A 12,579-nucleotide genomic window follows, 5' to 3' on the forward strand; every position below is an offset into this window, starting at 1 on the left:
CGGCCCGTCTGCTGCTATTAGGGCCCTGGGCTGGAACGCAGTGAAGTGGGAGGGCCTGCGTTCCCCCTGCCACCCTTCCAAGGGTGGCAGACTCCCCCTCTTGCGGGCCTGAGGAGGCCTTTCTACTTAAGCCTCCTAAACCCTGTGCTTTGCTCATCCCTGAGCCAAAAGGGCCTGAGCTTTGCCTCTGCGTTTGCTGCCCTGCCCGAACTTAGGGCTGGGCCCCTTTAAACTATACTGCTGCTCAGCCCTGAACCAGAGGGCTTGAGCCTCCTAACCCTGTGCTTTGCTCATCCCTGAAACAGAGGGCCTGAGCCCCTTGAACTGTATTGTTGCTCAGCCCTGAAGCAGAGGGCCTGAGCCCCTTGAAACTGTAGTGTTGCTCGGCCCTAAACCCAGACCGACAGCGTGTAGGGAGCCCTCGGAGAGGGTCGAGCCCCGGTCACACACCCTTTTACAGTGACGTATATTGGTTTAGTTTGAACTGATTTCTAATTGAATTTCACAAAAATGTCCTGTTGTTTTTTTTTTTAAACATAACGACTATTAAGCTGCCTGGGCTGGCTTAGGGTACGCACGGAGAGGTTTTTATATGTGAGGGGAAATGCAGGTGCCAAATAGATGTCTCGCAGGAAGAGGATTTTGTGTATGTATTTCAGGCTTTTGCTTGGTTTCCTGAAAATGTATTTAAATTAAAACAGACAATCATGCCACAATGTTTTCTGTCAACAGGTAGGGAGGAACTAGGAATAGGGTTTTGCATTATTTGTCTGGAAGCCTCTGAGGTGTGCAAGAGAGCATCATATCCCATCAGTCAGGAGGGAAAATGTAATCACAAGAAAGGTTCACTGAGTCAGTTAAAAACAAAAAACCCTCTGGATTGAGATAGTCAAGTAGGACACAACTTTGAATGCTCTGTTTGCCATATCTCATTGCAAGAAACTGGACTGTATCCAATGGAAGCTTTATTCCATAATTGGTGAAGAAAATGTCATGTACTTTTTCCCCATGTACCCTTCAGTAGCAAGAAAATAACCAGCCTCTTGAGAGACAAAGATTACACAATCCTCATAGTCTTTATTAAGCAAGACAAATATACTTCCCACTGCTGTTGGTGATGGCATTGACCAATGCCATTTTAATGGCAGTATCTCTACATTTTATTATGTAGAAACATCTGTATTAAACCTCATCCAAAAAAGATCACTGTTTCTCTGTATGCCTTGTAAAGGGAATCCCAAGTTCTTATGGCTCCAAGGAAGAAGCCTGTTAGTTCAGATGGTTATAGAAATGTTTGTTTTAACAGAACAGGGAGAGGAGAAATGGTCTTGGTATTCAGGCATTGAACTGGAACTTGAGTTATTCAATTCCTGGTTCTACCATAAATTTCCTGTGTGACTTTAGGAAAGTCATGTGATCTTTCTCTATCTCAGAGCCTGATCTGCATACCAGGGAAGATGCTTCATTTCACCCACCTCATGTCTGTTTTGCCTACTTAGACTGGAAGCTCTTTGAGGCAAGGACTGGCTCTTACTATGTGTTTGTATCATGCCTAATACGATGGAGCCCTGATCTCAGTTGAGTACACTATGTACGGCTGTAATACAAATAATAAAATTTTTTATATCTGATGTAAATTTGAGACTCAGAATTCACATACAAATTGTGGCAGTATATTTTTATTTATACTGAAGTGTTATTGCGTATAGATCCATTCTAGTATTGAACTAAAGAAATGATTAAAAAAAAAAACTTTACCTAATTGCATTGGTCAACTTCTTAGACCCACAAAATCATGATTTAAAAACTACTTTAAAAGTCATCTTTAAAAACAGTGTCCTAAAAGCACAAACCTAAACGGATAAGAAATAAAACAGACCTGGCCAACTTAATTTGACTTGCAAGTACGTATGGAAATTTTAATTATATCAGTTGCAAAGTTCATAAAAGTGAGTTGTCAGGGGAAAAGAGAAATTGTTTTTGTTAGCTTGTCAAATCTTGCAATTTTTTTTTTGTCACATGCAGTTCACTTTTTTTACCATGAAAACTAGTACCACTGAAAATGTGTGTATTTGCATAATTTGCATAGAGCTGCCCTAACACAAAAAAGGGAATACAAAACAGCATTGTTTAAACTTGGCAAAAATTATTGTGAGTTTCTTTTTACCTCTGCAAAAACTTTGAGTTTTATAACTTTTAGCTTTACTCAACTCAGGGGTGATAGTAAACTGTGTCTTTGATAAAGCTGTGGTTTTTGCATTAAGCAAGCAAAGTATGTTGTGAAAAATGAGTAGATTGGTGTTGGCTATCTTAGCCAACCTTACTTGTGGTTGTAAAGGTATTTAGCAATCTCTTCCCACAGCATGCATTTCAAAAATAGTGATTGCTTCACTCTGTTGGTTCCATAGGTATTACATGTTTGTCCATTGGAAAAAGTAGAGAAAATACATAAATATTAATGTGCTTTTTAAAATATACTTTCTTAACACATTCCTGTTTCAAATTTGAAACAAGACTAATAAAGTCATTATTGTGTATCCACATTTGACTTCTCTAGCCCTGTGTAGTGCTGTTCTTCGCTATTCAGTAAGTTTTTTTAAAAGGGCGTGGAAGATAATGCAGGCCCTGATTATGCAGGTACTTCATGTGGGAGGCTCTTATGCCTGCACAGAGCTCTGTTGACTTCGAGGGGGTCTTCCCACATGAAGTCAATTGCAAGAATTGGGACCATTACTTTAAGATTTATTTTCAAATGAAAGCTTTTAAATTAAAAAAGAATACCAGTCTTTTACAAAAAGTAAGTGCCTGTAGGATTTTTTTGGAGGGAAGACAATGGGGGCATGAATTGTTTTTGTGTTTTTGTTTGTATTCTAAATAAGGACCATTTTTCTTAAGAGAAAAACTGAAAGAGAGAATTTATTTCTCTAATGTAAATCCAGTCTTGTGGGCTGGGTTTCAAAGCAGTAGAGTGTGGCATGTACAAAGGTGGTTGGGCATACAGAAGGAAACCTGATTTTAAAAAGAGAAGTGAATTAAATACTGTACTGAAATAGCTTTACATGTGACATATTTCACTTCATCTTTAAAACTCCATGTAGGGTCACCACAACTGAGACAGGTTATTGAAACATCTCTGATATCTGAGATTTTTAAATCAATTTCTCCTAATTCTTCCTGTGATGGACAAAAAAAGGGATTAGAGAAATTTTGAATAGTTTTATTTGTTGTGTGATTTATTACACACATTAGGTTATGACTTTACAAAATATTTTGAAGTTTTAGAAAAAAAGATCCGTAACATTGGAAGTGACTCATTTGGAAGAAGAAAGTGTGTATGTACGAGAGAAGTCAGGTTGTAAGGAGGGGAGAACTAGTGTTCACTCTGCTTAGATTTCAGAAATATTACTTAAAATGTACATACAATTGAATTCTCATGCTGCAGTAAAATGCAGATGCTTTAGAATTCTTGGATAATGCTCATTGGTTGGTCTGATTGTGTGTCGCAGTTAACCCAAAACAGATTAGCCGGTTTTGGAAAATATTTATTACAGTAGTATGTAGTTGCCAAGTCAGGGCCCCATTTTCATTGGTACTGTACAGACAAATAATAAAGATAGTCTCTGCCTCATGGACACTTAGTGCACAGCAGACAAGTGCAAGATACATTTACACCCGAGCTTGCAGCAAACTAATTGTTTATATAGACAAGTCCAAAGTTAAATCCATGCATACGTGTTTTTCAGGATCGAGGCCTAGGGAATTGTTGAACATATGTTGTAATTTATACAACGAGTGCTTATATCACTGTACTACTTCTGAAAGCAAGCGAAAGCTTGACCTTTACTGTAACTGGCTTCATTTCTTTAAATAGAATTTAGAGACTAATAAAATAGAAGTAGGCTGAAATATGTTGTTATTATTCTCCACAACTAAAGTTTAAGGGCCTGATCAAAAACCCACAGAAGTCACAAGAGATTTCCATTGACCTGTATGGGTTTTGGATTAAACCCTAAGTGAACATGCTTGATAACATACTTCTTGGCTTTTTGTTTTTTCCTTTTATATATGTTACTGGGGAGAAAAACAATTTCAGCTAATTACACTGATTTTATTTAAAGGAAACTCAGTGAATTTTGTTGCAGATATTTTATGACTATATTTTCCCAGCAGTTTGACAATATGACCAAAGGCAGTCAGTGACAATAGGTGTAATTTGTAAGAAAATGTTTTGTTTGATCATGTAAATGCCTCAGATTGTCTTAATATACTTTACATGTGTTATCTAGGATAACACATCAGGAATAGTTTGAGAAGGGTTTGTATTTGTGGTAACTGCATATATGCAAAGAACCTCTATAGCAAATCAGATTTCAGCTATGTTATCTATGTCATTATGGAAATAAGCATGTGTGCTACAGGTGGCTTTTGTATAGCCTTTATAAAGGAAGTCACTGGAGTTTTGGTCTAAATAAGTTGCACAATTTGTAAAGAATAATTTTCTCTATCACTATGTTTTAACCCTTTCCTCATAAGTACTCTCTTTAGACACAATGTAATTTATAATATTAAAATGAAGTGTTCTTTTTCATATCTGAATTTGGTCTAGCATACAAATAATTTGATAGGCCATTATGAATAAAAGTTATTAGCCATATAAACAATTGTTCATTATATTTCTTTCTGTATTGTGGAGGATATTTTTTATTCTATCAGTTTTTCACTACTCAATTTTTTAAGCATTTAAGCTTTCATTTACATTTCAAACCACCAATAGTTTTTCAACTTTCTGTTCCCAAATATTTTTCTCCAAAAAAGCAAGCAATTTAAATTGCTCATTTGCCCTCAATGTGACACTCATTCTATCTAGAATTTAATAATTATTTATGGTAAGTAAATACTTCTCATCTAGTTCTTGCATCAGTAAGTAACCCAGGAAATTACAACTTATTTTCTGATTTGCCTTTCCTATTACAGACCAGCTCAAATCTCATGCTTCCGGCTCCATCACTGCTCTCGCCACACTCCAAGTTAAGGCTGCCAAGTACTCTGGGCACTTCACTGATTCCTCAGTATCCTTTCACGTCTCAAAACGGTGAGCCTCTTTCCTAATTTGATTACTGTGTCTAATATATGCGTACTCTTTTAGCTGATGAGTGTTTTTCCTTTGTTTATATTAATCATGTTTAGTATGCAGCACTTCACGTGGTAGTCAAGATGTCATATGTACCATTGCTTATACAATGCAATAGTTAAACATTACCTCAAACTGTTTTTTGTCAGTTACACTTGTTATTGTTATGCTAAGTTTTTAGTATAAAGAGTTAGCTCTATATTTTCTTAGTTTTTATCATCTTTTGTGTCAAAGTATGTTAAACACAACAAACACTATTAAATGAAAAATCACATTTTAAAATGCATAATTGTTGAAAAAGGAGAAGGGAGAAAAACAGTTTTATCTACAAAGTGGGAAAGGACTATTTACAGGGGTCTTAATACAAAGCCTATCATTAGGTTTAAAAACAGCATTTTTTAAAAATGCTTAAATGAATCTACAGCCTTCAGAAAAAAGACTAGAAGCAACAGAATTGTATGTTTTCTGAAATTCTTACATCATGGTTTCAAATTGCAATTGTGATCACAATAATAATTTATTGCAAAACAGCATATTTGGTGTTTGTTTGGAGTGCCTGTTAGAATGATATATAAAACTGTTAGATGGTGATGGTGGTGGTGGTGGTGGTTGTTATTAATCCTGTTTTAAGGACTAACCAAGAATGTGGCCGAATTGTACGAGGTAATGTACAAGCACAAAGTATGTTAGTTTAAGCAATTTTATTTTGTAACTTTGAGAGAGAGAAGAAAAAAGAGTACCGTATAATGAGATAGAAATAGGAAATTGAGCTTTTAAAAAAAAATGTTTAATGTAGTTTGGTAGCGAGAGATAAATGGGTTCTGTCATTACATAAAATTAGCTAAAAAAGAGTCACTACTAATTATGGCTTGAATCAGACCATTTCCAGTCAGAATATTGATTGATATGCTTTTTCCTAGTGTGAGTTAAAGGACTGACCACAGTGTAGGAACTGGGAGATGAAGTTCTGATTTGCTGTATGACTTTGGCTGTGTCAGTTAAGCTTTCTGGGCTTCAGTTTCCTTATCAGTAAAACAGTGATAACAGGTATATGGTGAGGCTAATTAATATTTGTTCAGTGCTTTGCAAGTGTGAAGATCTCATAAAAGCAGTAAGTATTAATATTTCATCTCATGGAATGAACATTTAAATGTAGTAGAATGGCCCTTTCAAGAAAATAAGCATACACTTTAAATCTGGGCTGTAATTAACTCAGTAAATAATAGCACCCAAACCATACTATCCTGTATCTTCCTTTAGACAGAAACACAAGATAAATGTGTTGACAGTGGCTTCTTACATAGAACGATAAACCATGAATGTGCGCTACCATTGTGCATGCATGTTTGTCAACAGTCCGATTGTTGCCAAAACCAACTATGCTTCAGCACCTTCCTTAAATGCAGAACGTTCTTTGTGATTCAAGTAAAGCTGAGAAAATACAACACTACAGAAGATATGCTTCTAAAATATCTTTCAAATATACAGTTGGAACAACCAAAAAATCAAGATTCCTGGAAAAAGTACTTTTGAAAGATTATGGGCTGCATAGACAAAATGGAGTTTCCCATGAGAAGCCTAAGTGACGCTACTTGTCTTATTTTCAGTTCCAAAGCTGCACTACTATGTTTATAGCGCTGTGTTAGAATTGTTTTTATAGAAGTATAAGGAAAAAGTTTCACTCATACTTTATTTTTCACCATCAGCTAGCAACTATGAAGAAAGTTTTAGTTTTGAATATTATGGAGTTTGGACTAAAATGGAGATAGGAGCATGCAGCAGGCTCATAGAATCTGTGTTTCTCTGATTCCCTTGTATTCCTGACTGTGTACTATCTTTTTAAAAGTCAGGATCTACTCTGGCTACTCAAATTATTTGGAGCAGCAAATCATCCTCTTATAACAGGGATCCTTAGTGTTCATCGACTATGAAAAGTTTGTTCAAGGGACTAGTCCATGTTTCCCCTCCAGTATTCCTCCTTCCGCCAGAACTCCTGGACAAGCAGACCTTCATAAGATTTGAATTTAGTACTGAGAATACACAGTGGGACTTTCCCTTTTGAGCCAGTGGGGATGTAATCCTCAAAGAAGAATTCCTGATGGTCACTATAGCCTCAATGCAACAAAGCACTTAAGTACATGATTAAGTACATTGACAGAGAGTTCTTTTAAAGCATTTGGTTAGTGTTGCTGCATGTTTTACTACCTGTGTAATGTTGTTCAGATGTTTTGTGATGAAGACCAAATGCATCATTGGCACATGCAGTCATCTTTGAAGACCATCCAGTTGCTCCCGATAGTAGAAAACAGCTGGATGTTCCACCTTATGGTTAGTGACAATGGAGGTAATACTAAGGATTTGTCTTGAGCTTGCAAGATCTTGCAGAAGTAGCTGTGAATATTCTTCTTTATTACTGCAAAAAGGAAACTAGTACTGCTACAGTTTTTTATCCTAATGTCCCCTAGCAATTTTAGTAGATGTACTCCGCAAGTTACCATACATGTAGCAATTTTAGCTTTTTTTCCCACATGCACTTGGTCATCTTAAGCCTTTTCTGACACAAACCCTAATACCCTTCTGGGCAAAAGGTCAATTTTTGTAGTGTTTACATTATTGCTCTGGAAATAATTGGCATGCTGGAGCTTCTAGTGCTACCATACTTGATGTCATGTTTGTTTAGATTCAGGAGCTGAGGCAAAGGAGGACACTCTGAAGCTTTTTACAAGCCACGATAAGAATAAAAATATGCATTAGTCTCCCTCCCCTTTTCTCCTCCAAAAGTAACACTAACAGAGAATATCAGTAACCCCTACCACACAGTCTGTGTCATGGATATAGTGACATGAGTATGTGATATTGTAATAGGTCCTTGTGGGCTGGATTGCCTAGTGGTTAACACTCACCCCGTTCTGAGGGCAGTGGTACGGGAGCCTGGGCCTGCCTTTTCCAGCGGGCTCCAAACCAGAGCCCTAGGAGAGTCAGCAGTGTTTGGCCTCCAAGAGGCCCTTTAAGTTACCCTTCCTGGGTTGCTTCCTACTGTTGCTTTTCTCCCTCAGCTTCTGGTCCCAAATAAGGAAAAGGAAATAGAAGCCAAACCATCAGCCCCAATCAGCCTCAGCATATAGTCCTGTTCCCATAGGGAGGCTTCTTCGGCTCCTTTTGCCAGGAGACTTCAGGGTAGGTCTGTCTTTCTCTCCAGCCTCTCCCTTCTGAGTTGGGTTGCTCCCTTTTCAACTCTCTCTCCAGTTGGAGCATGCTCTGGAGGAATGGGCCCAGTACTGTCCTTTAACCCTTTCCAGCCCCATGTGGGGTTTGTATAGCCCATCACACAGATCATCTCCTATTTTATCAAAATTTTGAGAAGCTGCATAAATTCTTCTTTTGTACAAAAACTTAACAAGTCTGTGTTGAATTGGTCACAGTAAACATGTTCTTGCAAGAACAATGATACACAGAAAGGATATATATCTCTGCCATTGAAGGCAAGTCTTTTGTTCATAAGACACTGAAAATATTGTTCAATGCAGTTTATCCTTCTGAAATATCCCTTTTCCTTTACTAAATGTACTGTTGTAAGAGCTAACTTGGATTATTAGAAATGTCACATAAGCTTATCTTTGTTTTCATACCTTCCTGAACATTTCTTAAATAAAGAGGAAAGATCCGTTTCTTGTACTTGTTAGGTTTTTTCCCCTTCACATACTTTTTCCTTCTCTTCATTATTTTACATTAATTGGGGATTTCCTTTTGTGCTGTAGCTCTTCCTTACACATATTGGTCAAAAATTTGTGAAATGTCTATTGCTAAATTTGTGAAATTGCTCCATATTCCCTAGACAGCGTATAACTATTGAAAAAGAAGCAATTAGTGTCATATTTTAGGTTAAACATCCTCAAACAATGCATTGCTAAAAATTCCAAACCAACAACAATAATAATTTTTGTCCTTGTAACCATTTTAGAGACTTTCCTTGATTATGGTCTTTTGTCCCTAACCTGTGTCATGGATATAATAGTCATAGGGCTGGATAGAAAGGTCTCATTCAAAACTAATCCATCTGTTGTTTAGCCAGCAAATACAGTATTTGAGAGTTTCTCTCCTCACATATAATGTAATATACTTGACTCCTAAGTAATGTTCAATATTTGTGGATCTTCAGAAATGTTAATGTAGTAAATGTCACAGCACCTATATGGTGTATGTAAATGTTCTTATTCCCATAACGAATGGGGTCCCACAGGGATCACTTTGGGGTCTGGTTCTGTTCAATATCTTCATCAATGATTTATATAATGGCATAGAGAATACACTTATAAAGTTTGCGGATGATATCAAACTGTGAGGGGTTGCAAATGCTTTGGAGGAAAGGGTTATAATTTAAAATGATGTGGACAAACTGGAGAAATGGTCTGAAGTAAATAGGATGAGATTCAATAAGGACAAATGCTAAGTTCTCCACTTAGGAAGGAACAATCAGTTGCACACATACAAAATGAGAAATGACTGCCTGGGAAGCAGTACTGCAGAAAGAGATCTGGGGGTCATAGTGGACCACAAGTTAAAAATGAGTCAACAGCGTAACACTGTTGCAAAAAAAGCGAACATCCTTCTGGGATGTATCAGCCAGGAGTGTTGTAAGCAAGACATGAGAAGTAATTCTTCTGCTCTACTCTGTGCTGATTAAGCCTCAACTGTAGTATTGTGTCCAGTTCTGGGAGCCACGTTTCAGAAAAGATGTGGACAAACTGGGGAAAGTCCAGAGAAGAGCAACAAAAATGATTAAAGGTCTAGAAAACATGATCTCTGAGGGAAGATTGAAAAAATTGGGTTTGTTTAGTCTGGAGAAGAGAAAACACAGGGGACATGATAACAGTTTTCATGTACATAAAAAGTTGTTACAAAGAGGAGGGAGAAAAAATGTTCCTCTTAACCTCTGAGGATAGGACAAGAAGTAATGGGCTTAAATTGCAGCAAGAGTGCTTTAGGTTGGACATTAGGAAAAGCTTCCTAACTGTCAGTGTGGTTAATTTCTGGAATAAATTGCCTAGAGAGGCAATCTCCATCATTGGGGATTTTTAAGAGCAGGTTGGACAAACACCTGTTAGGGATGGTCTAGATAATACCTAGTACTGCCATGAGTGCAGGAGACTGGACTAGATGACCTCTCAAGGTCCCATCCAGTCCTATGATTCTATTTTACAGATGGGGAAACAGAATTACTGAGAGATTAAGTGATTTCCCTACATTCAACAGGAATCTTCTCAGAGATAGGAATAGAACAGGGATTCTCTAACTTCATTGCACCGTGACCCACTTCTGACAACAAAAATTACTACACAACCCCAGGAGTGGGGTCCAAAGCCTGAGTCTACCTGAGCTCCGCCGCCCTGTATGGGCAGGCCAAAGCCTGGGGGCGTGTATCCTGAGCCCCACCGTCCAGGGCTGAAGCCCTTGGGCTTCAGTTGAGGGCAGTGGGGCTCGGGCTTTGGCCCTGAGCCCCAGGAAGTCTAAATCAGCCCTGATGACCCCATTTAAAACGAGGTCATTATGTACTTTGGGGGCCTGGACCCACAGTTTGAGCACCACAGGAAAAGAACATAGGTTTCCTGACTCCCAGTCCTGTACTTTAGCTGTGACTTCCTTCCTTCCCCATAGTTTGTCAGTCAGATTATGTTCTCTGATATGTGATTTATCTGGCCATATCATGCCAATCTCGCGGGGGACTAAGGTCTGTTGCACAGCAGTTCTGACTTCTTCATGGATGGCTATTCCAATGGCCTGTGAATTATCTTTAAAAAAAAAAATACCGATGCACTTTAACACTTTTGCCAAAAACTCTTTATACGAGCCCCTAGAAAATGTGCATGCTACTAAAGCAGCTGCTTTTTCCTGGCTAAATTCTGTTCTCTCACCAGGAGCAAGTAGCCTGGATTGAAGGGGATTTCCCCAACTCCAAATCCACAGAGTAGCAATGAAATAAAGCAGGGGTTCTCAAACTAGGGGGCAGGATCCTTCAGGGGGTCACAAGGTTATTGCATAGTGGTCGCGAGCTGCCAGCCTCCATCCCAGACCCCACTTTGCCTCCAGCATTTATAATGGTGTTAAATATATAAAAATGTATTTTTAATTTATAAGGGGGGGTCGCACTCAGAGGCTTGCTATGTGAAAGGGGTCACCAGGACAAAAGTTTGAGAACCACTGGAGTAAAGCCTCTTATTGTTCTTGTGCCTTTGCTGTGTGCAGAGTAAATGGAATTTCCTTGTTGAGTAATATGAGAGATACCATGAACTATGCTAGATGTACATGAAAGCTTTAAAGAACTTCCTTAATGCCTGCCTTTTGCAGTCAAGTGCAGACTCCTTTTACTTGCCTTCCTCGCCGTGCACAACTCTGCTCCTCCACACATCTCAGTGTTGATATTATCTCTTTCCACCTTCCTGCACTTTGTACTATCCAAGCCCTTCCCTCTTAATCACACCCTTCATTTCCTTAACATGTTCTCATCTTTGTACTGTCTTCCATGCTGCCCCATTATCTTGGTCATTACTTTTTAAAAACTAACTAATAAAGAAATGACGCCCCCAGCTTTTAAGCTTTCACTCCCTAGAGAACAATTAACTCCCTGATAGTTTTTATTCACGTGTCTCATTTTAAATTGTAAGCATCTCTGGACAGCGACTTCACCTTCCTTATTGACCTCTAAAGTACCTTTTGTGTCTATAGCACAATTTTAAAAATAAAAAATAGATCCAATCTTGATACCTCAGGTATCCCCCCATTGATTTCTATACCTTCTATTCAGTTCAGAAGTTTGCTAAGCAAAGACTATATAAGAACATCAAAACTGGGCCTATTAGAATTAGTAATTGCCCTAATGATTAACACTGGCTTTGTGAGAGATCGCTGTTTGAAAATACTGCCCAGATAATTTCACTAAAATACCATCTTCATTGAAAACAATGGATTAAACCTGCTCTTAAAATAGATTACATCTGTGTTAGGAACATGATGGTTCTTGTATTTAAAAAAAAACACGTTGGCTAAGATGAGAACAATTAGAATGTTTCTCTCAGTTAACACAGCTGATAGTCAAGGGGGTCTTCCAGCTAAAGAAAGCGAAAGCAGCTTTAAAGAACTCTTTCTTTCTCTCTGAAGATATTAGCAGAGCTTACTATTGCAGTTAAACCCTCCATTATATTTGATGGACTACTTAAAAATGTATTTTTGTTATGGTCTCAGGTAAACTGTAAAGTCAAAATCTTACAGCTATAAAGGATACCAAAAAAGAACATTCAGATTCTACGTTGATTTAAATACCCACCAAATCTCAAATTTTCTCTTTCTTGTTCTTGAAAGATATGTTACAAAATCCCACACCTATGCAAATATGCTTACCGTTCATAACTAATATGTGTGTTAGAATCCTTGATGATTATTGCAGTGTTGCC

General features: G+C 37.9%; 1 protein-coding gene across 5 annotated transcripts in view; it reads left to right on the plus strand.

Moving 5' to 3' along the window:
* AHI1 (Abelson helper integration site 1) overlaps positions 1-12,579 on the plus strand; it is a 197,158-nt gene that overhangs the window by 83,536 nt on the left and 101,043 nt on the right. For all 5 annotated transcript variants that reach the window (XM_050949466.1, XM_050949471.1, XM_050949469.1 and 2 more), the window contains one exon: positions 4,975-5,092. In XM_050949466.1, the coding sequence (XP_050805423.1) occupies positions 4,975-5,092 (118 nt within the window). The remainder of the gene's footprint in view (positions 1-4,974; positions 5,093-12,579) is intronic.

Source organism: Gopherus flavomarginatus, chromosome 4, assembly GCF_025201925.1.
Source record: "Gopherus flavomarginatus isolate rGopFla2 chromosome 4, rGopFla2.mat.asm, whole genome shotgun sequence".
Taxonomy (NCBI): domain Eukaryota; kingdom Metazoa; phylum Chordata; order Testudines; family Testudinidae; genus Gopherus; species Gopherus flavomarginatus.